This window comes from Cavia porcellus, unplaced genomic scaffold (genome assembly GCF_034190915.1).
Source record: "Cavia porcellus strain 051 isolate PalLab524CR breed Dunkin Hartley unplaced genomic scaffold, mCavPor4.1 scaffold_17, whole genome shotgun sequence".
NCBI lineage: Eukaryota > Metazoa > Chordata > Mammalia > Rodentia > Caviidae > Cavia > Cavia porcellus.
In genome coordinates, this window is record NW_026947500.1 from 44,105,400 (window position 1) to 44,133,348 (window position 27,949).

General features: G+C 49.9%; 1 protein-coding gene and 3 long non-coding RNA genes across 9 annotated transcripts in view; 3 read left to right on the top strand and 1 right to left on the bottom strand.

The window, feature by feature from the left end:
- LOC134470951 (uncharacterized) overlaps window positions 1–16,701 on the top strand; it is a 34,055-nt gene extending 17,354 nt beyond the window's left edge. The window contains exons 4-6 of one of the 2 annotated variants that reach the window (XR_010040235.1): window positions 2,741–2,859; window positions 15,618–15,692; window positions 16,123–16,701. This is a non-coding gene — a long non-coding RNA (uncharacterized LOC134470951). Of the gene's footprint in view, window positions 1–2,740; window positions 2,860–15,617 lie in introns of both variants that reach the window. The other variant, XR_010040234.1, reaches the window with a different exon arrangement.
- Window positions 15,186–26,630, bottom strand: LOC134470952 (uncharacterized). 5 transcript variants are annotated; one of them, XR_010040238.1, is made up of 3 exons: window positions 26,384–26,630; window positions 20,098–20,354; window positions 15,186–18,497 (listed from the first exon to the last, which is right to left on the bottom strand). It is a non-coding gene; the product is annotated as an uncharacterized LOC134470952 (long non-coding RNA). The 5 variants fall into 5 exon arrangements; XR_010040240.1 differs by having other exon boundaries at window positions 26,029–26,630; XR_010040236.1 differs by having other exon boundaries at window positions 26,022–26,630.
- On the top strand, window positions 20,348–22,766 carry LOC134470953 (uncharacterized). Its single transcript, XR_010040241.1, has 3 exons — window positions 20,348–21,085; window positions 21,782–21,856; window positions 22,533–22,766. It is a non-coding gene; the product is annotated as an uncharacterized LOC134470953 (long non-coding RNA).
- The window catches only part of Ptprj (protein tyrosine phosphatase receptor type J), a 104,371-nt gene continuing 102,015 nt past the window's right edge, over window positions 25,594–27,949 (top strand). Inside the window, exon 1 of the mRNA XM_063227950.1 lies at window positions 25,594–25,897. Within this exon, the coding sequence (XP_063084020.1) occupies window positions 25,625–25,897 (273 nt within the window). The 5' untranslated portion in view covers window positions 25,594–25,624. The remainder of the gene's footprint in view (window positions 25,898–27,949) is intronic.

Here is a 27,949-nt window from a genome sequence, read left to right on the forward strand (position 1 = left end):
CTGGAATGTAGCTCAGTGGTCACATAATATTCTAGATGTAATGGGATAAAGAAAACATATTATTACATTTCGTTTTGCTCATGTCATTTTTATATTTTCAATGCAGTACCAGAAAAGTGGTTTTCTTCCAGTGCCAAGGACAGAATCCAAAGCCAGGACCCTGCCCAGCAGCATGAGCCACCTTCCCACCCTGAGGAATTAGGGTGCTGTCCATGGGGGGAATCACCCCAGTCTCAGTCTCCATCAGAGGCTGGGCCAGGCCTGCAGGGGTCTTGGAATATAAACTGGAAGGTGTCACTAGTTTAAAATTTTATTTTCTTTTTTCTATTTTGGTTGTTAATTTTTTTTGGTCAGAAAGCTTACTTGAAAAGTTTAGGGAGAATGGGTGTGGGAGAAAACAGCTCCGCAGGGTGAACTTGGGCTGAACAAAGAAAAATAGGATAAAAGCAAAGATGAAAACACACATTGCACAATAGCCCTTTTTACTTTGTCTCTCTTTTTTTCTTTTGGTTTTTGGAGACAGGGTCTTGCTGTGTAGTCAAGCCTGTTCTTAAACTCATTCTGTAGCCCAGGCTGGCCTTGAACTCACAGCAGTCCTCCCAGCCTCAGCCTCCTGAGTGCTCGGATTACAGGCATGAATCCCTATGCCTGGCTCTCCATTTCTACTTTGTTTATTTCAGGGGACAGGGTTTTACTATGTAGTTCAGGCCAGCCTTGAACTCACTGTGTAGCCCAGGCTGGCTTTGAATGTGCAGTGATCCTCCTGCCTCAGCCTCCTGAGTGTTGTACCACCACCCCCAGCTAACTATTTTTATTATTTATTTATTTATTTATTTATTTATTTTTCTGTGGTACCAGGGATCAAACTCATGACCTTGAACTTGCCAAGTGCATGCTTATGCCGCTGAACTAAATCCTCAGCCCCTAAATCTTTTTTTTTTAAACAAAATTCATCATTTTGTTGGCTCAGTAACAGAAGCCTAGCATTCTTTGGAAAGTGAGGCTCAGTGGGTTTGCTGTGCTGGGAGATGGGTCCCGAAGTTTGGGATGGGGCTTCATGTTTTTCTCCACTCAAAAATTCCTACCTCAGGGCTGGGGATTTAGCTCAGTGGCATAAGTGCCTGCCTTGGAAGCAGGCAGTCGTGAGTTCGATCCCTGATACTGATAAAAAGGAAAAAGACAAAAAAAAAAAAAAAATCCTACCTCAAGCTCTCGGCTTCATGCATGTTTGAGAGACTGTGGATCCAGCAGGAAGCAAATGAACGCTGCTGTCAGAGAAGAGCATGCTTGGTTAGGAACCACAAAACAGACTCTAAGGCCCCATGAGGAGCCTCTGGGAGGCAGAGGCAGGAGGATTTTGAGTTTGAACTCAGCTTGGGCAACTTAGCAATTTCATGAGTCACCATCTCAAAATAACAAAATGAAAAAAGGGCTGTTGATGTACTCAGTGTAGAGGCACTGGGCCCAATTTCCAGTATGGAAAAAAAAAAGTACAAGAAATGCAAGATAAGGAACAATGTGAAAAGGTTCGTGACAAGGAGAAATGTAAGGCAAATTGGGGGTTTGGTTTGAAGGTGGTCTTAGAGGCTTCACTGAGAGGTGACATTGAGGCCAAACATAGCAGGTGACAGAGCGACCCTGGAGGGTCCCAGAGGAGCAGGTGCTAGGTCCTTGCAGCAGGACACCTGGTCTGATGTGTTTGGTGACTACAAGAATCTTTGGTAAGGGGGGATTTGGAGCTTTGGGGCCTGACCCCATCCCCTGGGATCACAGCAGGGCAGACGCCAGGCAAGAGACACATGCCAGAGGAGGGATGCAGGGTGCCACTCCAGGGCATTAGGGAGGAGTCGCCTGGTGGCTTTTGGGTTCCAAGGGAGCAATTCCCAAGGTGGGCCCTGACCTCCTAGCCCCATGCTGGGCTCCTGGGTCGCCAAGCAGCTCTGTCCTGCTGCTGTCCCTGTTGTCACTGAGCTCTCTCTCTGCCCAACACCGCCCCACCGAGGGGACTAGCTTGGGAGCCCTTTTCAATAGTGTCTAGCACAATCCATGAGGCTCATTAATTATGTTACTTTGTGGTATTAGCATTGAACCCAGGCCTCAGCACTGAACTACACCCCCAACTATTTTTATTTTTAGAACAGAGGTGCACTAAATCAATAAATTGCTCACACTGTGCTTGAACTTGGCTATCTCCTGCATTGGCCTCCTTAGTGGCTGGGATTGAAGGGGACTTTGCAGATGTAAACTCATTCAATCTGATTTATAATAAAGAACTTAAGCTTCACTTACAAAATGGCTTGGATTTGGTGTTGTTGTTGTTGATAGTTTTCGAAATAGGGTCTCACTGTGTAGTTCAACCTGGCCTTGCATTCACTATGTAACCCAGGCTAGCCTCAAATTTGTGGCAATCTTCCTGTCTCAGCCTCCCAAACACTGGGATTATAGGTGAGCACCAAGATGTTGTAATGAAAGTTCTTTAAGACAGTGGCATTTTTCTCCTTCACAGTTCCCTGCTCTTCCCTGTCTTCTGCCTTTTCCTCTTCCTTTTGTATTTGTTGTTTTTTTGAGACAGGGTCTAGCTAGGCAGCCCTGGCTGGCCTTGAACTCATGGTGACCCTCCTGCCACAGCCTCCCAGTGTGGGGATACAGTGTGCATGGCCACGCTTGGCACACTGATGCGCTTGTCTTTCCCGCGGCAGGGAGAGGGAGAGCTGTAACTCGTCTAACATTCTTTTTGCAGGAAGGCAGAGAGGAGACCTCCAACCCTCCACCCTGGCTGCACACTGCAATCAGGAACTTCTCAGTTTAATACAAATTTCCAGGATGGGAGCTGTGCCATGATTTTCAAAAAGTTCCCAGGTATCTGTTTATGTGAATGAACAAACACGTGGTTAACTGTGATAATTTTCTGCTTAATAGGTGCACATCTTTCCCAAGAATACTCTTTTTTTTAACTCAAAAAGAACAAAACACGCATGTTTATGCATATAAAAATAGTTAAGATAGTCACACTACTGATTTCCCTGAGTTCGTTGAAGAGAAAGATATGTGCTGGTATCGTTTGGACAACTGAATGCAGATGTCTTGTGCTTTGGCTGAATGATTTGGGGATGACAATGTGTGTACCATTGTTGCCCCCAGTGTTTTGAAATTTTGATTTAGTTTTTTTTTTCTTCTTCTTAAAATAAAATGGATTTGGAAAATCCATTTGAAAAATAAATGAAAAGAGATGTAGGATTTTCTTCTGCTGGATGATCATTGAGATAATCTGCAAGATCTGCGTGGGCTCAGGATTGGCTGTAACACCGCAGCCTCGACCATGGGCCAGTCGGGGTGACAGGGCTTCGTGTCTAGAAACTGCTCCAGGGATTGGGAACAAAGGCCTCTGTGTGTATTGTGTGTGTGTGTGTTTGGTTTTTGTGTAGGGGTGTGTGTGTTTGTAGGTGTGTGTGTACGACGGGGCAGAGACAGTGAGAAAATGATAGCACCAAGGCAGAAAAACCTTATCAATCGTTTGGGGAACGGTGGGGGAAGGACACTAATTCTTGTTTTAGACTTGCAATTTTTTGGTAAGTCTAAAATTATGCCAAATAATGAAAAAAAAAAAACTTTTACAAGGCCTTTAAAAAAAAAGGGAGCCTAGCAGGTTCAAAATTTCAAATATAATAAAACCTTTCTCTGTTTTTGTAAAAACAACGCAGAAACCAGTAGGAGAGACCGCCCTCCCCAGCCGGCTGCAGAGCCCGGTAGGGCTCGGGGCTTCCGACAGGGGGCGCTGCAGCACCGCAGAGCCGGGCTCCCAGGACCAGAGAGCGGGCAGGGCCGGGCTCTCAGCCGTCTCTGCGCAGAGGTGAAACAGCCGGGATGGCGCTACTTGACGCCTGTGGCGCGCGCTCTTCTGCGCTGTTTAGACCCATGGCCCCCTCGCCTGCGCTCCAGGTGTGCAGCAGAGGAGCCGGGAAGTCTGTTTCAGCGAAAGCTGGAGGTGTGGTGGCTCATGCTTGAGATCCTAGCCCTGAGAGGCTGAGGCAGGAGGATTGCTGGGAGTTCGAGGTCATCCTGAGCTGCAGCGAGACACCCTGTCTCAAAAACACAAACAAGCAAGCAAAAATGGTAGTTGCAGAGCAAATAGGTTAACTGATTCAGCCGGAGGATCTGGTGAAGCAAAGGAGCAGATCAGAGGTTGGTTGGGAAGGAATAGGGCTCAGGCACTCCCTAAATCCTCTACTGTTCCGAAGGCAGCGGGGAGGCCACTCTTCAGCGTGCTTTCTCGCTATGTAGCTGAGGTGATCCTTCTGCCTCAGCTTCCCGAGCCTTGGGATGACTGATGCGTGCTGCTATGCCCCCCTTTTGTTTCTTTTCATGGTCCTGGGATTGAAACTGAGCCTTTCATACTGCACTACATCCCCAGCCCTTTCTTTTATTTTGCGATAGGATTTCTAAATCTTGGTTGCCTAGGTGGTGCTCCAACCTGAGAGCCTCCTGCCTTGGCCTCCTAGATTGCTCAGATCACAGGCATGTACCCCCAACCCCAGCTTGAAGGTTTTGAATCTCTGAAGGCTAGGTGTGCTTAATTAGTAGGAGTAGCTGCAGGACGGGTTACGGAGCAGGCCCCCAGGTAGCCGGGGGTTAAATTGTCCACTGGAAATCCAGCCAGGTGCAGAGCGATTTATTTCCAAACTAAATAAACCACCTGCTTTGACCGCAGAATGACACAAGGACAACTCGGCTTCTGGAGATGTTATCCGTGGCTGGGACAGCCTGGGGTAGGGGGCAGGGCCGCCTGGGCACTGGAGTGGGAACCAGATGGCCCTTAGGTCCCCAATGGCTCCAGCTTGCGTCAGGTAGAGGGCAACCCTGCTGGGCTCAATCCTTCCAGGGTTAATTGGCCAGCCTTTGGCAGGATTTAGGAATTTAAAAGTTTTCATCGAGAAGGGATCCAGGCCCTTTTCACTTTCCAGATAAAGAAAAGGAGATTAGAGAAGGGAAGTCCCTGCCCAAAGCCTGAGGCCGGAAGGGCTTTCTGTCCCCAGAGCGGGTTCACCCAGAGTCAGGGCCTCCAGCCTGGAAGGTACAGGGAGAAAGAGTTTTCTCATGGGAGGAAATAAATATTGTGGGGTTTTGTTTTTTCTTTATAAAAATGTGTTTGAGACAGGGTTTTGCTATGTAGTCCAGGCTTGAACTCACTGTGTAGCCCAGGCTGGCCTCAAATTCATCAGCAATCCTCCTGCTTCAGCCTCCAGAGTGCTGGGTTTCCAGATGTGACATTGTGAAGAGGGCTTTGGAAGTGCTGTGACATGAGGAACAGGGGTGTATTGGATTGTTCCTTGGCTGAAACTGCCTGCTTAGCTTAGCTGGGGTCTGGATTAATTCTTGCAATGACCTTTCATTTGGTGCTGCCAGCTAGTCTTGCTCTTAGTACTGGCACCTCAGCTGTGAAACAGTCCTTGAAGTTGTTGCCTGGTGAACAGCGTGTGTGAGCGTGCATGGGTGTTTGTGTAAAAGAGACACAGGAAGTTGTCAGGGATGGGAGTGTGGCTGACTATGTAAATAGGGGGATACAGAGGACCTCAGTGGGATAGTGACTCAGATTCCATGTACACTTATTTTTTAAAAAGTTTTTTGAAGAAACATCCTGCCAGGTGTGGCGGTGCACCCCTGCAACCTCAGCACCCACGAGGCTGAGGCAAGGGGGTGGTTTCTAGTTCAAGGCCAATCTAAGCCACATAGTGAGACCTTGTCTCAAAAACAAAACAAAAACCCCCCAAAACTATCTGTTCCTGGCACAGGCGACATTGTGGGTTGGGGTGGCTGTCGTTGATGCTGTGGCTCAGAGCAGAAGCTGTAGAACTGAAACTTCTATTGTCAGCACTCTCAGATCATCAGATATGACTTTATGCTTCCTTCTTCAAACCCGGTCTGAGCCAGAGGCTTCAGGGTCGGAAGAGGCAATGAGTGCAGACTCTCTTGCTCTGGGCTTGTGGAACTCACAAAGAGATAGAGATGTGATGGTGCATGCCTGTCATCTCAGGAGGCTGAGGCAGGATTTCTGTGAGTTCCAGGCCAGTCTGGGCTACATAGTGAAACCTTGTCTCAAACAACAACAACAACAAAACAAAGTGTTCTAGTTTTTGAGCTCTCTTTGGTGATGGTGGCACTGAAAACTGAATGCAGTGCTGGGCATAGTGACTCACGCCTATAATCCCAGCACTCAGGAGGCTGAGGCAGGAGGATCGTTGTGAATTCGAGACCAGCCTGGGCTACAAAGTGAGCTCAAGGCCTGCCCAAACTGCATAGAGACCCTGTCTCAAAAAAAGACAAAAAACAAAACAAAACAAAAAACAAAACACCCCAAAACAAAACAAAACAAAAAAACCCCAAAACTGCATGCAGTTTGGTTGTCAGGCTGGCATTCACTTGGTGACCCTAAATAGCAGTGACAATCACAGCTAACATTTGTTGAGTCTAAAAGCTGGTGAGCCGAGTGTGGTGGCAGACACCTGTAATCCCATAACTCTGGGAGGCTGAGGCAGGAGGATTGCTAGGAGATCAGCCTGGGCTACAAAGTGAGTTCAAGGCCAGCCTGAACCAGTCTCTCGCAAAAAAAACCAAAAGAAAAATATAAAAAGCTGATGACAAGGGGGAGGGTAGCTAAATCTTGGGGTGGAGCTAAAGCAGAAGGGAGGCGTATCTTGCATTTAATTATTCCAACATCCAGTCAGGTCCCTGCGTTCCTGTTTTGCAGTGAAGGGCGGAGCTTCAAGCCACGCCCCCCCAGTGAGCATGCGCATTCACGCATTCACCTCAGGCCTGCAAGCAGGCTCCCATGTAGTTGTGGGGGTAACAGCAGTGACTTCAGCCCTGCTTTCTGTTTCCGCGGAGGAGAAGCCATGGGAGTACAGCAGCAGTACTGTACTCCCACTCACGGAAGTGGAGTTCTGTTCCCATCTGTGCCTGGGTCTGGGACGCTCACCAGGCCGGGCTTCCTGCAAACCAGGCAGCTTTGCCCCTTTCCTCTTGAACCAGGGTGACTCATCGCTATCTTACCAGGGGACGTCACCCCCCAGGAGTCAGGAGGCCGAGGCAGGAGGAGCACTGAGAGTCTAAAGGCAGTACAAAGTGAGACCCTGTCTCAAAAAGCAAAAGCAAACAACACCATGCACATACACACTTAAAATAGGGCAGCTAAGCTTGCAATCAATCAGCGAATCCTATCACCTACCTGCGGCCTTGATGTCTGATGGGGTCCCTGGGAGGAAAAACATTTTTGGAAGATGGGAGGCTGTGAATATTAGTAATGTCTGCGTATTTATTTATTTTTTGAGACAGGATCTCCAATGTAGCTTAGGCTGGTTTTTTTGTCTTTTTCCTTTTTATCGGTACCGGGCCTCAAACTCAGGACTACCTGCTTGCAAGGCAGGCGCTTCTGCCGCTGAGCTAAATCTCCAGCCCCTTTACACTGGTTTTGAACTCACAGGGATCCTCCTGCCTCAGCTTCTCAAGTGCTGGAATTATGGGGATTCCCCACCATAGCTGGCTATTACTTGGGTATTTTAAAATCAAGATGAACTATGAGATAGGATCAAGGTACAGTTAGAGACTGGAGTACAGCAATTAGTTTAGAGGGAGGTGTAGCTGTAGAGATTGTTTTGTTTTTGAGACAGGGTTTTACTATGTAGCCTGGCCTTGAACTCACTACTTAACCCAGGCTTGTCTCCAACTCTTAGGGATCCTCCTGTTTCAGCCTCCTGAGTTCTAGATTACAGGAATGTACCATCAGGCTAGTTGGTAGAGATTATTTATTTATTTATTTTTTTGGTCTTTGCCCTTTTTATTGGTACCAGGGATGGAACTCACAACTGCCTGCTTGCAAGGCAGGCGCTTATGCCACTGAGAGATTATTTTTAAAATTTGAGTTTCAATGCCTTTAGGTGGAGATTGCAAGCTTCTCTGGCTCTTGGCCCTGAGAAGCTGGTCTCATTGGCATACTTGGAGTCCTCTATTAACCCTTGCAGTTAACTGAGCCCTCTGCCTACCAGTGTCTGCCTCTTGGCCTGGAGGGTTTATATGATTCTAGTATTTGTGAACCTAAGGTGGGTTTGCTGTATGTGGCAGTTTTCAGCTTTGAAACTTGGTCACTACCTGCAATGGATAGTTGCTGGTGTACTACAATGACCTTTATTGATAATAATCAGAATTGATGACAAAATATGGTGAATAAAGGCGGGTGTGGTTGCACACACCTGTAATCCCAGCACTTAGGAGGCTGAGGCAGGAGGATTGCTGAGTCGGAGACCAGCCTGGGTTATAGTGAGTTCAAGGCTGATCTGAACTTCATAGTGAGACTCTTTCTTTTTTTTTTTTTTTTTTTTTTTTTCTTTTTCATTTTTATCGGTACCGGGAATCGAACTCACGACTGCCTGCTTGCAAGGCAGGTGCTTATGCCGCTGAGCTAAACCCCCAGCCCCGAGACTCTTTCAAAAAAAACAAAAAAAAGAATAAAACTGGGTGGGATGGTATTCACCTATGATCTCAACTTCTGGGAGGTTGAAGCAGGAAGACTACAGATTTGAGCCCACCCTGGCCAACTTAGCAATTTAGCAAGACCCTGTGTCAAAAATTTAAAAAGCACTGAGTATGTAGCTCAGTGTAAAGCCCCTGGGTTCAATCGCTGAGTACTGGAAAATGAAACAAACAAACAAAAAAAACCACGTGAGTACACTAACATTCACTTCTGTCCATCCCACTTATTTATTTGTCTTGGTACTGGGGATCAAATTCACGACCTTGTGCTTACGAGGCAAGTACTTGAGCCATGGCCCTGACCGCCCCACTTACGTTTCCTGAGAGCTGCTATTGTGGATACATGGTAACACAGCAGTAACACAGCAGTCAGATTTTTTCAAAGAAAGGAAACAGATAAAAGTAGAATTTGAAGCTGGGTGTGGTAGCTCACACCTGTAGTGTCAGCCATTTGGGAAGCTGAGGCAGGATAATTACTGTAACCCATGAGTTCAAGACCAGCCTGGGCAGCCCTGCAAGGCCTTATCTCACAAAGAAAAAAAAAAGAATTTGAATTCCAGTGTGGAGGGGAAATGAGAAGATACTGTTATAAGATAACATGCTATGGGAAAAATGGGAAGGGAGTTACACAGAAGCTCGGGGAGGCCTCTGTTTTGACTGAGCTGGCTGAGCCTCAACAACCCAGCCCAAACCAATATGGAGTCAGTCATGCTAAAAACCACACACTTGAACCGGAAGTTTAAGGAGCCCCACAGACCCCACACACAGATGAGCTTTTCCTGAAAGCAGAAGGCTGTGTTACCAGCTAACTAATAAAGCCCCTCTCCTTAACCTGTACAAAGATGAAACCTGGCATTAGAATCCGCTCTTACTTCTCTATTGTTCTGGTTCATTGTTTCTACTGTAAAGCCTACAGTTTGGTCCTGGCCCGCTGGGAAGGCTCATTCTATCTTGTGGAATAGGGGTTTTCCCAATCCATGAACTGCAAAGAAAAGCAATTAGATCTCTAAAATTAGATCAAATACAAGAGCAATTAGGTCTACAAGGAAATTTATAGCAACTTTGGCTTTTGCTGGGTAGGAAATGTTGGAGGAGGAGGGGTTAGAAGAGTTGTTCAGCAGAGGCTTTGCTGAGAAAAGGGACATTTATTTATTGTTTTAACTGTATATTTCATTGGTACATTTTAGACGTGCATAATGACCACATTCATCGTAGGGAGTTTGTACCTGTGCACCATAAATCTTGCTTCTTTTTTTCCCATTCCCTTGCCTTTAACCCTTCAGGAACATTTAATTAAAATCCCCAGTCAAGTGAGAGTTGGCTAAGTTGGGGGTAAAAGCCTTTTTTTTTTTAGGTACAGGAGGGGAGGCTGAGGCAGGAGGATTGCAAGTTTGAGCTCAGCATGAACTACTTAGTGACTTAAGGAGACCCAGCTTCAAAATAAAAAAGGCTGAGGATGTAGCTCAGTGTGAAGGCTTCAGGGTTCAATCCCCAGGACCAGAAAAAAGACAAAATCATGAAAGGAATTGGCTGGATGCCCCCAGGTAAGGACCGCTGGCATGGGTTTCCCAGCCCCAGGAAAGCTGGGTGTGGCGGGCTAGGGCTGGGGGTGGGACCCGGAGTAGCTCCGGCCTAGCCGGCTTCCTGCTGAGTCAGTTCTCCCAGGCTCAGCCCTTGAGGCTGCAGGTCTCTGCTGAGCTGCAGGGTTTTGCCACAGTGGCTGCGCTCTGCTCCCGGATTCCCTGGCAGCCCTGCCGTAGCATCACCGATGGACCTCGCGGCCAGCACGTGGGGAAGGGCCAGGGGGCGACTTGCTCACCGTATCCTCGATGGACATATTCAGGACGCTTCTGTCCCTTATCAGGCTGGCACTCTTCCCCCAAAGGAACCGTTCCTGTGCCCCGAGCCACCATGTCCCCGGGCTCCTGGGCACAGTTACTGACACTGAGGGAGGGGAGGGCCAAGGCCCTGGCGCGAGTGCCTGGCTCTGTCAGCCTTCAGACCGGGCTTCACGAGAGTATCGGCCGCCAGCGTCGCCAGGAACATCCACGGTGCCTCGTGGCATTGTAAGGACTCAGCGTGTTTTCTTCCTTCACCCATGATCCCAGCCTTCTACCTTCCTTTCCTTCTTTGTCTCTCTCTGTTGCTCTTTCTCTCTTTCCTTTCTTTTGACAGGGTGTCGCTATGTAGCCCAGGCTGTCTTTGAACTAGGTGGTCCTCCTGCCTCAGCCTCCTGAGAGCTGGGATTCCAGGAATGAGCCACCATGCTCGGCTGGGTTTCCCGTCCTGATAGTGTCTGGCAGGACTGCCGAGTTTCTCCTGGTGACCCTGGTGCTCTGACCACCCTCAGTCTCCGCAGCCCTCCCTCAGGATGCACTCTGAATGGGGTGCTGGGGTTCTGTCCCGGCTCCTGTTGTCCTGTTTAAAGAGCTGGTGAAGACAAGCAAAGGAGGCTTATAAATTACCGGCTTCCAAGTAGGGAAAAGAAGTGCTCTGGAGAGGTACTGCGCACTGTGAACGCCGTAGGCCCCAGTAGGAGCTGCGCTCTGCACAGGGCTGCAATGCAGTCTGCATCCCAGGTCGTGACTCAGCCCAGCGGCCGAAGCATGGCTGGGAAGCAGTTCCACACACGCGTCCTAGCGGTGATGGCTAGGCCTCTGTGATTGACAGCTCCTGGAGAGGGGTCAGTCACGCCCACTTACCCAGCCACCTTGCCACACCCTAATCTAGTGCCTCATAGATGCCATTGCCTATTGGTCAAAAACAGACCCACAGCAACGAGGCCTCAGGAAACGCAAGTGTCATCGTATACCAAGGCCATCTTTGCTCCCAGATGTCCTCAGAAGCCCTTGTGACACTCATGTTTGAGACACAGGTTAGAAAATGGGAGTTGAAAAAAAAAAAAAAACAGAGTGGGCAGAGGAGGGAACAGGATTTATGTGACATGGGAAGACTTTGAAGGTCCGGAGTCCTTTCTCTAACCCTTCATCCATTCAGTCATACATTCACTCATTCACCTTTTATACATCTATCCACTCACTCATTTACCATTTAATCATCCATTCATCCATCTCACTCATCCATTTGCTCATCTACCCATTAACTTTTCATTCATTATACATTTCCTTAATCACCCACTTTGTGCCAGGTTCTAAACTGGTCGCTGCCTCCCCTGGGTCAGTGAAGTGGAGTTTAGGAAAGGCAGAAGTTAGTGAGTTTCTGTCTCACTTCAGGTTTCTCAAAGAGGAAACAGGCATATTAGTACACACTTGGGATCCCAGCACTCTGGGAGGCCGAGGCAGGAGAATGTCAGGTTCAAGCCCAGCCTTGGCAATTTAGGGAGCTCCTGTCTTTTTTTTTTTTTTTATTGGTACCAGGGATCGAACACGCGACTGCCTGCTTGCAAGGCAGGAACTTATGCTGCTGAGCTAAATCCCCAGCCCCTGGAGTTCCTGTCTTAAAGAAGGGCTGGAGATGGAGCTCAGTGTAAAGGTCTTAGTTCTATTCCTAGTGTACAAAAAAACAAAGAAAGAAAGAAGAAAGGAAGGGGTCTGTATCTTCTTTTGGATTCCTTAGAATATAACAGATGAAATCCATATGGGCCTAGCGCCAGTCCCATCTGAGAATTCACGGGGCTGATGCTCGATCAGAGTCTCCATTCAAGGCAGTCGGTAGGAACAGAGACCTAAGTGCTGACTCCTCTGTGGTCGGAAGCTCTATGGGGTGCACGTGACCCAAGGGCTGCAGTGAGTCAGCCTTGGGCTGGGCAGTTTCTCCTGAAATACATCCATCAGTCCCTCAGGAGCTGCTGCCGGTTGCCTTGCAGGATGGGCTTCCTTAGGGCACGGTGAATGTGGAGTGAGGAGGAGGCCTGCTGGTTTCCAGTTCCGGTCTAAATCCCGTGTGTGTGTGTGTGTGTGTGTGTGTGTGTGTGTGTGTGTGTGTGTGTGTTACTCCTTTGATCCTCCCCTAACTGAAGGAACTGTGGCATAAAAGGTGAATTACCAGCAGGGCGTGGTGCTGCACGCCTGTTATCCCAGCGCTCTGGGAAGCTGAGTCAGGGGCATCCAAGATTGAGCACAGCCGGGGAAATTTAGAGATTTGTCTCAAAACGAAATTTAGGGATCTGTCTCAAAAACAAAAAGCAACAAACAAAAGGAACCCTTTAAAAGGCCAGTGGCTCCTCTGCAGCGCCTGTCTTGGCCTCTGGAGTCTGTGGTAATCAGGTCATTCCCTGCCACCCCCGGGGTAAGACCAGGATGACTCACTCCTTCACAGATCACTGTCATTGGTCACGGAACTTCACCAGCGGGGGCGGAAAAGGTCCATTCACCCCGGCTCTGGCCGGAGAGATAATGAGGAGCTGACTGACTGGCTCCAGTTCCAGCCTGGGACTTGCGGGCTGTGTGACCTGAGTTACCAAAACAGCAGGTTCTTAGCGTGCGTGTGTGCGTGCGTGTGTGTGTGTGTGCAGGCAATGGCAACTACACTGTGACTGTCCCCTGGCCACCAGTAACTCAAGATGCCACTGATTGCATATCAATTCACACAGCTATGGAAATATGTGAAAAAAAAAACTGTTGTAAGTAGAATGAAATACAGGACAACATTAAAATTTAAGTATTCTTCCCACAACAGATGTATGGCTACCTTTTTTTTTTGAGACAGGATCTTACTATGTAGCCCAGGCTGGCCTTGAACTTGGCTGAGATCCTCCTGCGTCAGCCTCCCAAGTGTAGAGATGATAGGTGTGCATCCCTTGTTCAGGTGTTTTTGGTTAGATGAATGCACTGTTGTAGATTTTGTTGAGTTGACAGTGACATTTTGGATAAGTAGAGCAGTATCTATCTTAGAGATTCATACTGAAGTATTTAGGGGTATAATGTTATGTTTGTGTTTTAATTTACAACATGTTTGTAACAACAATACCAACAGAAAAATCGATGCTGCGTGGCAATGTTAATGACTAGTAAATGGGCCACAGGCTCACGTGCCTCCTTTTCCTTCCCCATGGACATTTACTCTTTGGAGACAGAGATGGCTTCAATATCCCTATTTAATTTACAGGTTGTTCCATCTCCACTCCCGCCCCCATAACTCCTTGAAAATGGGACCTTGCTGGTTTTGTTCATTCAGAATCTCTAGCATTCCTGGAGTGGCTAGGTCAAAATCCAGTTTTAAATTTTTTCCTGCTATCAGCTCCTAGGATGTAGATGAGAATGCACAATTGTTGCCCCCTGATTGACGTGTTTTGAATTTTTTTCTTGTTTTCTTTTTCTCCTTGAAATAAAATGGATTTGGAAAAAAATTTCCCAGGATGTGGCTGGCTCGTACCCATTATTGCCAGCCTTTATCTGAGTTCTCCCTGCCTGCACCCGTTCTCTCCAGCATTTACCATTGCTTGCCTGACTTCAGCCATCCCTGGTCGTTGGGCAGCCACATTCCCCTGACTGCCAGCTCTGGAGTGAACAAAACACTTGTGTTTCACATACTCATACTCAGAAATCTTTTTTGTAGTTGGGTTTGGTGGACCATGCCTATAACTCTAGCACTCAAGAAAGAGGCTGAGGCAGGAGGATTGCTTTAAAGTTCAAGGCCAGCCTGGGCTACATAGTAAGTTCAAGGCCAGCCTGAACTGCATAGCGAGATTCTTCCTCAGAAAGACTCTCCTCACAAAATCTTTTTCTTTAAAAAAAAAAAATTAATTCAAACTGGCCTGAACTATGTAGCCCAGGCTGGCCAGGAACTCTTGGAGACTGTCTTGCCTCAGCCTCCTGAATGCGAGGGTTACAGGTGTGCATCATCATGCCAGGCTTTTATTGTTTTTGGTTATACAAGTAACACATGATCATTGTGGATAAATGAGAAAATGGAAATAAACTAAATAGAAAAGTAGTTAAAACAATTTAAACTGTCATCTCCACCCTTATTATGTAGGTGTATTAATTTTGTGCATATATTTAATATTTTTCTATGAAATGGAATTTTATAATTTAATATGTTTATACATGTTGCAATCTTCAGTTTAGTATCTGTCTTAGTTGCATTTCTCCTTGCTGAGACAAAATACCTGACACCCAAAGTTAACGGAGGGAAGGTTTATCTAGCTCACACTTTGTAGAGGTTTCAGTCCATAATTGCTCGTTCCAGGACAGAATGGCAAGGCAAACAGGAATCAGAGAGGAAAGACAGTTCACGGTGGGAAAGTGACAAAGAAATCAAGCAAGGACGAACCAAAGCATTCTGTATCCCTTCTATTTTGTCTAGACCAGTGAGGGCACACCCTTATTCCTAGTGCTCTTGATCCTAGCCCTGCAGCACGAATCAATCCCAGTGTTACCCACTCTAGATCCAGCCATCTCTAAAAAAGCCACACCTACAACTGCATGATGCCAAGGACACATGGACACAAGCCATAACACTCTCTTAAAGACTTTACAATGTTACTCCACAGTAATAGATACATTGCCACAAAGCAATACACTGTCACAAAGCAACACATTGAAACAGTAATAAATTGTTAAAGTAGTATTGGTGGTGGTGGTGGTGGGGGGTGTTCTCCAGTGATACAGGAGAGGGGTAACTCCCAAGCTGCTAGATGTCAGATCTGCTCAGTTTGTGTTCCTTGAAATCAAAGAATGAATTCTAAAGGAAAAAGGAAGTTAAAAGTAAGAAAGGTTTATTGCGGAACAGGAATGGCTCCTGAGAGACAGGAGTCCCAAGTGCATTGTCTATGAAATGGATTTTTTTAAAAAAAATGTATTTTTATTGCCCCTCTGCTCCCCCCTCTCCTTTGTGAGATAGGGTCTTGCTTTGTGTTCAGGTTGATTTTGAACTATGTAGCCCAGGCTGGCCTTGAATTCACATCGATCTTCCTGCTTCAACTTCCCAAGCGCTGGGATTACAGGTGTGCACCATGACGCCCAGTTTTAGGTAGTTTCTAATATCTAAATAAATGTCATTCATTCAGCAATTCTTTTATTGGTTCCTTTCTGTGTATCAGGTTCTTTCAAGAGTAGATTTTTCTGGGGTAAAAATGCCATCCTTATCATCATCATCACTGTTTTTTTTTTTTTTTCTTTTTTGAGATACAGTATCACCATGTTGTCCACACTGGTCTTAACCTTACTGGCTCAACTGATCCGTTTGCCTGGCAGCTGGGACGACAGGTGTGTTTTTCTACATTGCTGGCTTTGCTCTTTTTCCAAGGACTGGGGATTGAACCCAGGGCCTTGCACACAGTAGGCTAGTACTCTATCACCAAGCTACATCAACTTTTTTGCTTTTTCTTTTGAGATGGGGTGGGCACCTCCAGTCTGGGCTCACTACTGACTTCTAACACTTGTCACAATGTTTGAGAGAGACAGGATTGGTTTACTTTCCCCCTTGCAATGTGTGACTCTCCCGTGACCCATCCTGCATGTCCCTGAGTAGGCTTTGAAGTTCCCAGTACATATCCCCTATACCTGCCACAGCCCAGTGCAGGGCTCCCCAGTGTCAGCACCCCCAACAGAAGGTGAGGACCATCAGGCAGCACACTGCAGGCCAGAGTCCAGTCCAGACTGGAAGCCGATTTCCTCCTCTTTTTCCTCTGTCCAGTTTCATCAAGATCTCAGAACCGATTTGGCCGTTCCATCTCCATCTGCCACAGCCTGAAGTGGGCCTCGGCCTTTGGTCTAAGGTTCTCCAGAGCAGGGACATCTCGGTCTTCCATGGGCCTGTGAGGAGTGGGCAGTGCGATCTGGGTGGTGGAACAGAAGGCTCGAAGGCCCAGAGATCCAGCATTGTGTACTCAGAGCCCAGAGACCAGGTCCTGTGCCATCAGAGTTCTCAAGCTTTGGGGTGTCAGCCCAGCTCAGTGCAGCTCCTCTGCGCACCTGCTAGCTGTGGGGCAAATGGGGTGACTTCTGATAGCCTCTTGGTCCCCGGTGCGACGCCAGAATCCCGGGCCTGCACCTCAGCCCACAGCCCTGTCCCTCGGCCACAGTGACGGCTCCTGCAGGGAAGGGACCCGAGCTGCCGCTGGTCTCCGTGTGGGGCTGGCCCTGGCTTAGGGTTCTCGGGAGTAACAGGCACGGGATAAAAATGAGGATAATAATACAGGGCTCTGTTAGATGGGCTTTGGGGATGGGGTGGAAGTCTTCATGGCGCCTGCGGCAGCAGAGGAAAAAAATAAAAACAGCCACGTGCACACTGGAGAGCTGGAGAGCGGAAGAACGGAAATTCGCTTCGGGGCCTCTAGCGGGGGCCCCTTGGACGAAGACTGCCCGAGAAACCCAAAGAAACTGGTGACCTCGTCCAAAGGGCACGCTAAACACCAGATCTCCACAAAGGGAAACACTTCCTTTTTTCGTGCCCTCTGTGGTCTGAATTGATTGGCTGGTGCACCCACTTCCGGGGTGGAGCATCCCCGTTTGCTGGGTTACCTGCCAATCATTCACAAACACACCCAGAATGGGTTATCCCAGCGGGTTCTGCTCCTGCTTGGTTGACTTCCCAAGATGACCCAGTGTGGCATCTGTCCAGCTGCATTTCTGCCATGGGGTCTCTGAGACACCCCGCTGTTCTCACTGTCCTTTCTGCTTAGATTACAACATACGGATCCGTAAGATGGTGAACAGAATTCCAAATGGATCCGTAGCCTCCATTTCTTCTTATTTGTTTAGTTTAGTTTTTTTTTTTTTTTTGTACTGAGGATCAAACTGATGACCTCAAGCTTGCCAGGCAGGCGCTTACGCTGCTGAGCTAAATCGCCAGCCCCTTTAGTTTGTTTTTTTGAGACAAGTTCTCGCTAAGTAGTTCAGGCTGGTCTTGGACTCACTGTGTAACCCAGGCTGGCCTCAAACTTGTAGCAATCCTGCCTCAGCCTCTCTAGTGCTGTGATTACCAGCTTGCACCAGTACGCCTAGCTTTCTTGCCTTTATTAAACCTTTTTTTCACTTTTAATTTTTATTAGGCCATGTTTACTGTACATGAGGATCATGTTCCTGGCGCAGAGTCAGTGCTTGTTTACCACACATCTGAATTCTTTTTCATCTCCCCCTCCTCCCAATCTCTTTGTCCCTTTTGCAGATCTCCCCACCCTGTTTCCTAGTCCTCATGTTCAGTGTGGGAACAGAAGCAGTGCTTATTTCTTAGAATCTTCCCGAGGGCCAAGAACATTGTTTCTGGGCCTATAAACACGAAGCACCTTGAGTTCCCAGAAGCTGTGTCCCATGGGTGATGCTGCTTTGGGTAGTGCTCTGGTTATGGGCAAAGGACTTTGTAAACTTTAAGGTGGTATAGAGTGCAGCAGGTGTGTGTGTACGTGCTGCCTCCACTCTGTCCCACCTCACTCTGTCTTCCCAGGGAGCCTCCATGACCTGGCCCCTCACCCGCCATCATGTGCTCAGCACTCAGCAATGCAAAGAGAAACCTGCAGACCCGGTTCCAGTGCTAAGAGCAACAGGTGGATTGAGCTGTTGACACTTGAGTGTGGCCCCATCTTACCGACTGTGTTCCAGTGGCTGCTGTAGGGCCAGCAGGTAGGGACCCAGAAGACCCTTCCAGGTAGGATTGGCCAGGCCAAATTTAGGAGCTGTGTGGGAGCCTCTGCCCCTCTGCCCCAGCTAGCTTTCTGGGTGTGCCACGGGGACATCTTGTGCCAGGCACAAGGAACCTCTGGGTTGAGACTATCAGCAGGAATGAGAGGAAATGGACACCTGGAGGACCTTGGCAAAGCTGTGGACTCCTTGTCACTGGGTTCCTCTGCTGACCTTGAGTCAGGCCCTGCCTGGCCCAGCATGTGGTGAGGTTGGGGCTCGGGGGCTCTTGTAGTCTTCACCATCTGCACTGGACATCTTTGGTGACTGCAAACTTTGGAGGCTTCACTACATCCTCCATCGAGCACGGTGGAGTTTCTTAACAGCCCAGAAATGAATGGAGATTGGCTGAGCAGGGTGGCCGGGCATGGTCAGGCAGTGTCACTCGGTCCCCTGCCAGTACACAGGAGAGTGGGAACAGGTCAGAGGCCTTCTGGGGAGCCCCTTGGTTTTTAGCATGGCCATGTGCCATTTCAAGTTGCTTCACTCTTCCAAGCCTCACCTCCCTGTCCTGCTCTCCTTCCCTTCCTCCTCCCTTTCTGCCTTCTTTCCTGTCCCTTGGGGATTGAATGAGGCTACTCTGCTACTGAGCTGCAACCCAAGCCCAAGCTGTTTTGACTTTGTGACACAGCCTTGCCAAGCTGTGCAGGCTGGCCTCAGACTTGGGACCCTCTTGCCTCAGCCTCCCAAACAGCTTAGAGAGCCCAACAGAGCCTTGATTGCTTTGTCAGCAGAAGGAATTCCAAGGCCTCCACGAGACTTGTCATGTGTCATACTGTCCAAGTCCCTGTGCCTTGGAGGGTTCGGCTCAGAGAGCAGCTGCAGGATCTTTCAGTACAATAGCCACAAGACTTGGCAGAGAGGTCTGATACAAATGTCAGTGACAGGGGACAATGACAGCAACAGATGAGCAGCAACTGAGGGGATGAGGACTTTGTGACCCTGTCTTGAAAGTGCTCACTGGTGCTGTAGGGACCTCAGGGGTGTCTGGGTCATGCTGCTCTTGGCTAGAGGCTGAAGGTGAGGGGACTCTGGGAGAGGCTGCATGGCACAGGGGGGACACAGTTCTGCCAAGGAACTTCTTCAGTTAGGGTTAGCTTGCAAGGCAGGTCTTGGCATGAACTACAAGGGGACCTGGGGGTGCCTCCTGAAATGCAGAGTCCTTTAGTTCCTGAGCCATGAACTGGGGACCCAGCTGGCTAGCACTGGTGGTGCAGGGTTGGGTCCGGAAGTAAATGAGATAAAGTATATAAATTCCTTGCAAAGCAGGGTGTGATAGTATATGCCTGTGATCCTGGCACTCAGGAGGCTGAGGCAGGAGGATCACTGTGAGTTCGAGGCCAGCCTGAACTACAAGAGTGAAACTCTCAGAAAACCAAAAAATAAAAAGTTAGATAATTGCCAATGATGGTTTTTAACCGTCTCCTTATGTTGGGTCACAGTTTTTAATCAAGGACATGGAAACTCTTTTCTTCTATGAGATAATCTAGGCCTTTAAAAATTATTTTTGTTTCATAGGGACAACATGTAGAACAGAGTCTTTCCCCACACTGTGGGTGGAGGAATCTATCGCCCCTGGATGCTATGTGTCCTCCTGATGGGGATTCCTCCAAGGCGCTCACTGTGGGCTTTGGAGGGCAGCCCCAGGAACAGGGCTGGGGACTGAGTCCACTGACAAAGGCTGCAGGCCACTGGGTTGTCACGTAAGTGACAAGTTCAGTGCTTGTCACACTGAGGTCCCCAGGAATCTTCTGGGAGCTGGTGAAGACGTGCAGGGTGTGCCTGGAAGTTACAGTGAGTGTTCATGCTTAAAAATGTACAACCGCAGGGGCTGGGGTTTTAGCTCAGCAGCATAAGCGGCTGCCTGGCAAGTGTGAGGTCATGAGCTTGATCCCTGGTACTGGGAAAAAAAGAAAAAGATCCCAAAATGTATAACTGCAAAGACCCATTTCCAGGATCCCGTCAAATCCTCCCCATGCTCCCACACACTCACCCTGTTTCTTGTCACTTTCTGCAGCAGCTCTGGAGTCCTCTTTCCTGAGTGTCTGTGCTGTCCTGGCTGCCTCCATGTCTTGAATCAATTCAAAATGTTTCTCTTTCATGCTCATTTTGACATCGAGGGAAGAGCCAGCAGTCACACGTTACCAGAGCTGGTGAAGAAGGCTGATGAGGACACCTTCAAGTTGTTCAAGCCTGCTTCTCTGCTGGATGGCACTGGGTAGCAGCAGCTGCTGGATTTTTTAGTCACACCTTGTAGAGACACAGAACAGGACTTTCGGTACTGCTGTAGTAAGTGGCAAGAGTGACAGGGTAAGTGTATTCAAACAAAGGGAGGATTTTGACAGGGCTTCATGGCCATGTGTCTTTTATGCTTGGGTTCGTTTTTTTGAGCCAGGGCCTTACTATAGTTCAGGCTGGCCTGGAACTCACAGTGACCCTCCTGCCTCAGCCCCTGAGTGCTGGGATGACAGGCATGCATCACTGTGCCTATCTAAATTTAAACATTCATCATGTATTTCAATGCACCTCACCGATCTAACTCAGTAGCTTTTGGGTGCAGCCACAAATTCTGCCTTTCCTACATCCCCCAGGGTGTCCAGCTGCTGTTCTGTGGGCCTCCTTCTCAAGGCCAGGGCTTTAAGGAGCCCTAATTGTGTGGCCTTAAGAGCTGCCCCCAGCCACTTTTAGCACTGCCTGCCTGGCAGAGGATGGGACTTCCAATCCCCCAAACTTTATTTTTCCATCAGTGACCGCTTCTCCTTCCTATTCCTTTCCCTTTCCTTCTCCCTCTCAAGATACAGAGTCTTGCTAAATGCCCAGGCTGGGCTCAGACTTCCTGCCTCAGCCTCCTAGTGTGCTGAGATTATAGGAATGTGGCGCCATGCTTGAACAGTGACCATGTCTTTACCATTTGGTTCTTCAGGAAGTTGTGCCATCTCTTTCACGTGTGTCCTTACCTGCCATCTTCACAACTATCTGAGGTCAGTAAGTTATCCCATTCATTCTGTGGGACCAACACTGTACAGCAAGTATGCATGATTGAACTTAGGAGCATGTTATTCATGTTCTTCCCATTTCACTATCTAATTCAGAGCTGCCAAATGGTACTTTTTTTCTCTGAGGCAGAACCTTCAGGCTGGCCTTGAACTCTGAAGCTCATCTTGAACTCACGTGGTCCTCCTGCCTCAGCCTCTCAAGTGCTGGGATAATAGATGTGTGCTACCATGCCCAGCTAGAAAGATACTGTAATAATTGCAAACATGTCCATAGTAAATAGAACTGTGTTAGTACTTTGAATGATCCTATGAAACATTTATTAACATCAACATGCTCTGACACATACAGACACTGAAGCTCAGAAAATTATGTAACTTGCCAGAGTGAAACAACTAAAAACCAGGATTTAAACGCAAGTAGCTGACTCCAGGAAAGCCCATGAATGCAGCTGGGTATGTAATCCCTGCACTTGGGAGGCTGAGGCAGGAGAATCACTGTGAGTGCAGAGCCAGCCTGGGCCACAGAGTGATGCTCCATGGCAAATAATGTGGCTCAGGGGCTGAACTCTTGTCTTGCATGCATGAGGCCTGTGTCCAACCCCAGAACTAGAAAAAAATTTTCAGAAAAGAAGGTATCTTTTCAAAGTTAAAAAAAATTGTTTTAAAACTTCTTTTACACAGGCCTGGAAAGCCCTGCCTCTGTTCCAGGTGTCGGTTGTGCAGCAGCCTGACCCTCTCCTGTCCCCGGCCTGTATGGTGGGTCTGTTGCCACAGTCATTTTATGGCCCTGCACTAAAGCTCTTTGTCTTTGTCTTCCCACCCTGGTGTCTTTGTCACACGTTCCTTGTTGCCAGATGCCCTGAGACCCTGGCTTCTGGGTCTGTCCTGCCAGAGCCCAAGGGTCCTGGGCTCCCTGGGACCTCAGGAGGCATGTGACAGCAGGCTCATCACTGGGGGATCCTGCTCCCCACACCCGGAGGTGGCTGCTATGGGCTTTCTCCTGCATTAAGAATCTGTCACAGGCAACTGTCTTTTTGGAATCAAGCCTCATCCCTCACCCCCATACATGCTCGCAACACACACACTCGTACACGTGTGCCTTGCACAGGGGCACATTCATATACATGTGCCTTCCAGATGGGCACACACAGGCACCAGTCGGGGAAGTGCTTCTTCACGGTGCAGCTGGGCAGGTGACGCCCTCTGTGCAGGGCGGAGCTGAGGTGGGGAGCACAGAGCCCCAACCACATTCCAGTTATGAGTCCACAGGAAACGTCCTGTTACCACTGCAAAGATGAAGCACCGCTTATTTTTGTTTTTAAAGATCTTTCTAGAAGTCTTCCTTTCTATTCTGTTTGGAGCCTGAGAGGTGGGCAAGCCTCGCCAGCACCTAAGGGATAGACTTTAAGAAACATTTCCTTTCTCTTTGCAGGATGCCTGGGGAGGCAGAGTACTGCCAGGCAGAATGGGCTCCCTGCGGGGCTGGTGACCTGATTCTAGGCCTGAGCTCAGCAGGCCGCCTCCTGGTGGGATGCGTACTTGTCATTAAATGTGGTGGCTTCATCTAGGACCAGTTCCTCCAGGATGGAGTAGAAAGTTGTATTCTGTCCCTTCCTATTTTAAAATTGAGGAAGCTGACCCGGGATTTAGCTTAGCAGCACAAGCCCCTGCCTGGCAAGTGCAAGGTCATGAGTTTGAGTAAAAAAAAAAAAAAAAGATAGGGGGATGGGGTGGGGAACTGAGGCCCAAGAGAACAATAAAGAAGTAACAACAAAGATGGACATGGCTGGGCCAGGGATTTAGCTCAGTGGCCTAAGTGCTTGCCTGGCAAATGCAAGGTTGTGAGTTCAATCCCCGGTACCAAAAAAAGAAAAAAAAAAAAAAAAAAAAGGACATGCACTGCACTCTGATAATCTCAGCACTTTTGAGGCTGAGGCAGTAGGATTACCATGAACTGGAGGCCAGTTTGGGATACACAGAGACAACACATTGAACCCTATTTTTACTTTTTTTTTTTCCTAGTGTGTGTGTGATAGGGTCTCACTATGCAGTCTATGCTGGCCTGAAACTCTGTGGCAATTCTCCTGCCTCAGCCTCCTGGAGTGCTGAGATTATAGGCGTGGGCCACCACTCCTGGTTAAAACTGTTTTCTGATTTAAGGAGCTGGTTTAAAACCCAGATAGATTCCCAGGCTCCACGTGAATCCATACTCTAATATTCCTGTGTGACTCCGCTGGCATATTTGGAAAGTTCCTGGGACCCTCACCCCGACTTTCAGCTCAGCCCTCTCCTTCTTTGTGCATCTGCCCCCACTTTATGCACACTTTTAGTCTTATCAGGAAGGAGTGTGAGGTCAAACACCATTACACTCTATATTCCCGATTCGAATACACCCACCCTACAAAGTGCTTAGTACATTTACTCCTGAAAAGCTATTTGCAAATAGAATTTGCTGCCTTTGTGAGGGAACAGGTGCATATTTAGCCTCTTTGTTTGCTTTTCAAATGAATGCAGTTAATTTAATGAAATAAATACTGAGTGGCTACTTTGTGCTAGGCATAGGTGGGCCCTGTCACAAGAAGTTACTTAGAATCTGCTCAGCAGTCAAAAAATGCACAGGGACTTACAGAGCATAGAGCCCTGCAAAGCAGTAGAAAAGGTTAGGCCAAGGAGCTGCAGGTGCTTGTGTGGCTGCCCTGGCACTGGTTGACAGTGACACTGGAGGAGACTGTAGAGTCTATTTGCATATTCCTTTGCAAGGTTGGCTTGGTGGAAGAGGCATCTCTCACAGTATGGTTTCCCTGGGCACATTCATATACTAAAGACTCCATCCAATGGAATTCACACCCTCACGATTCTCCCACAGAGTGATCTGTATACTACTGGGGAGCAGTTTATTATTCAGGTCTTATAACTCCCTGGCTGAGAAACCTTTTTATTTTGCATCCTCTCTGGACAGTGGGGAAGACCTGGTCCAGCCACTAATTTGGTGTGGGCAGGAAAACCTGGAGTATAGTGGGAGGTCCCTGAGCCTCCACAGATCCAAGTACACACAGAGATGCAGCAAGGCCTATCGGTCTGTATTGCAGGCCTGGCAGCGGCAGTCTTTTTTTCCTCTCTGGGCATCGCACCTTTTAAGCTACATGCTTCTGCCTCAGCAAGTGGAGGAAGCGGAGGAGCCGGGAGGAGCAGAATTCCTCCAGCCGTGACAATCGTGATGCAGGAACAAAAGAGAGCAAGATGTATGGTGTGCTGGTGAGGACCCCTTACCTGCTGTGTGCTGTGCCAGCCGCTGGGACTCTAAGGTTCCAGCCACAGTCAACCTGGACTCATTCTTTGGGCCTTGAAGGCTCCCCAGATCTGAACCCCACATCCACCATTCCTGCTTCTAGAAGGCCAGGCCCAGGCTTCTGGTTCCTGGTTGGTGCTGAGTTGTTCTCACTTCCTGCCATGCCACTTCCTGCAGGCCCCTTGAAATCCAAGGCAGGCTCCAAAGCCTAGCTCAGGTGTCACCTCTACCTGGATCTCTCCTAACCCCTCCCCCCAGCTTGTGGGGACAGAAACTGAGACTGCAGGAATCTGTCACTCTTTTCAGGTCGGGCACCTCCCTGACAGTGTCACCATAGCACCACTGGCAGAGGTGACCCGCACGGAGAGCCCCTCTGGGCCAGGGGCACTGTTAGGCCTCATCCCATCATTGCCTCTTCACCCCTACATTTTTGGGGGGTGCTGGGGGATGGAACCCAGGTCCCTCGAATGCCAGGCAAGCTATGTGACTGACCTGCACCCGCAGCTGCTCGCTCCATCACCTTAGTGAGGGTAGGCTGGCATCCTAGGGCCATACCGGCGAGGGCAGAGAGCAGCCCGGCTGGTGAAAGACGCGCCCCTCTCCGCCAGGCTGCCTTGCCGCACAGCCCCGTGCCCCAGCCGAGGTCTGTGGTCCCCACCCCGGCTGGCAGGCGAACTTTGACTTTCCTGGCTTAAGTACTGGGGGCAGGGAACCCAACAGGTGCGCCGCACACCTCCTACAGCGTTGGGGCCCACACCTCCAGCTCTGCCAAGGCCCGGGCCACGAGGCTGGGGCCAGGTTGCTGTCTAGAGCGAGGCCTGGCCATGACCTCCCAGCAGTGTCGGTCAACATCCAGTGACCCAAACCCTGGGCCTTGCAGGCGATCGAGGCCAGGGGCCCCGTGGGGACCAGCAGCGGGGGTGTGGCGCTGGAGCGGTGGCCCGCCCGGGTCGCCAGTCCCAGGAATGCGGGAGGCGCGGGGCGGGGCGTGCGCGAGGGGCTCGGTCCCTCCCTGCTCCTCCCCCTCCCTCCCTCCTCTCCCCCTCCCCTCTCTTCCGGCTCCTCCCCTCCCCTCCCCCTGCCGCGGGGGCGGGGCGGGGCGGGGCGGGGCGGGGGCGGTGAGGGCGGCAGGGGCCGCGGCGGCCGGGCCGGCGGGGCGGAGGCAGCGGCGATGCGGAGGGGGAGGGGACGCGAGGCGGCCGAGCGCTCGCCGCGGTGCCCGCAGCCCGAGCCGCATGACGCGCGCAGGAGGCAGCGCCCGCGAGGCCCCCGCGCGCCCCCGCCGCCCCCGTGTGGCCGCCGCCGCCGCAGCCGCCGCGCTGTCCCCGGAGAGGCCCGCGGCGGGCGGAGCGGGAGCGGGAGCGGGGCCGGGGCCAGGGCTGCCGGGCGCGCGCGGGCGGCGGGGGCGGAGGCGGCCGGGTCCGCGCGTCCGGGGCGCGCTGCAGGGCGCGCGGGGCATGGAGCCCGGGCTGCGCGGGGCGCTGCTGCTGCTGCTGCGCCTGGGCCAGGTGAGCGCGGGGCCTGCACCTGCCCGGTGCGCGGCCGGGGCGGGGGCCGGGGCCGGGGCGGGGGCCAGCGACTGGGATCCGGGGCGCGGACTGGGCCGATCGCCTCGGGCCTGGCGGCACGGACCTCCGACCTGGCGGGGGGTGCCGGTCCTGGGGAAAGTTCCCTGCCCGGGACCAGGTGGCACTCGCGGGCGACCCTGGAGGCAGCGGCAGCCTTCTCTCGGCGTCTCCCAGAAGAAGCTGATGAGCTGGGGTTCATGGCTTTGTGGGCGCCGGCTTCCCCCACCGCTTTCTCGCTCCACTTTTGAGATCCTCCTGCATGCCTGGCGTTTTGGTGGCCGACCTTTCTGAAAGCGCCGTTTCCCTTTTGTGGCATTTCTATAGTGCTGGGGAGGAGGCCGAGGCAGGGAAACCGGGGGACAGCTGCCGTCCCAGACCAAGGACCGGGGAGGGGGCGCAGTCGCCGCCCCAGGGCCTTCTCCTTACCGCCTGCCTCCCTGGAGTCCGCTGGGGTCCCGAACCTGTGGACAGCCTGCGTGTGCATTTTGCTAAGACAGATTCTGCTGGTCTCATAGGCATCAGCCCTGAGGAGATATATTGTGAAGCCAAGAGGACATGGTGGGATGGGCTGGAGCTTGGCTTCAGGGAGTTTAAACAAATTCTGAGTGTCTGAGAGTGGGGACACGTACCCTGCAGCCCAGGAGGCAGGATGACAAGGGACCTGGAGCCCTGAGCCTGGGCAGCCTCCGAGCGGGGCGCTGATTTCCCTGGCAGCCTTGGCATGTGACCTGCTGCTGTCTTGGGTGAGTGTCAGCACCAGGGCCAGGTGGTGGGAGTCCATTTTACTCTTAGCCTCAGTTTACCCATCTGTAGATGGGGTGCAACACCCACCTCTTAGCACCATTGGGCCTGGAAGCTTCCACTAGCCAATCTATGAAGGTATTTAGTAAATATTAAAAATTTGTTTTTCAGGGTCGGGAATATAGTTGTGGCACGAGCGCCCACCTCGCTGGCAAGTGAAAAGTCCTGAGTTTGATTCCCGTTATCCCCTCCCAGTCCCCCCCAAAAAGCTTTCCGGATAGCGCTGTGCTAATGGGTTTATCACTGAGGTGCAGTATGGGCTCCTTTCTCCCTGTCCCTGGCAATAAATTCATGGAGAGCCACTTATGAAGTTTTAAAAAACAGTTGCTCCCTATTTGAAGGTCTCTTTGTGCCAAAGGCTACGGCAAAGAAAGTAGGTGAGCTGCTTGTCTGCTTGTGGTTGTTTTTTTTTTTTTTTTTTTTTTTTTTTTGCTTGTGGTTCAGTTTAATCTGGTACAGATATTATTCACTTGTTGGCTTCCCCTGGGGAGGTTCCAAGCTGCGCTTGATCAGCAGAAAGTCCCTTGGGTCAGTGTCTTTCTTGCCCAATCCTTCCTTGGGTCTCCTTAGCATATTGCCACTGTCCAGTTCCTGTTCACATAGTTCCTTCCTGTATTGTTTGCTCTGCAGAAATGGAAGGTTCTCAATAGAGTTCTCATTTTGGGGTTCCATTTTGAAAATAAGAAATGGAAAAGGCTAGATGAAGATTGTGAGGTCCAGAGCAGACCGGACAGCTAGAGGTTGCCCAGCAAGAGGCCAGAGAAGCCAGGATGGAGCTTGGGTTATGCAAACTAACCTGGGCTTTGTGTCTCTTAAATGCTGCTTTGGGTGGTGTTTTCATTTGGGTCCTGTTTTTTGCCATAGGCTCAGTGCTGTGTCACTGTATGGGCCTAAAATGATGAGTGTAGATTGAGCTAAAAAATAGGTGGCTGGGGGTGGTGGCACACGCCTGTAATCCCAGCACTCAGGAGGCTGAGGCAGGAGGATTGTTGCAAGTTTGAGACTGGCTTGGGCTATAAAGTGAGCTCAGGTCAAATCTGAACTGCATATTGAGACCCTGTCTCAAAAAGACAGAAGAAAAAGATCAGTTAGATTGTGTGACTGTAATCCTATCATTCAGGAGGTTGAGGCAGAAGGATTACAGCAAGTTCAAGGCCAGCCTGGGGCTACATAGCAAGACCTTGTCTCAAA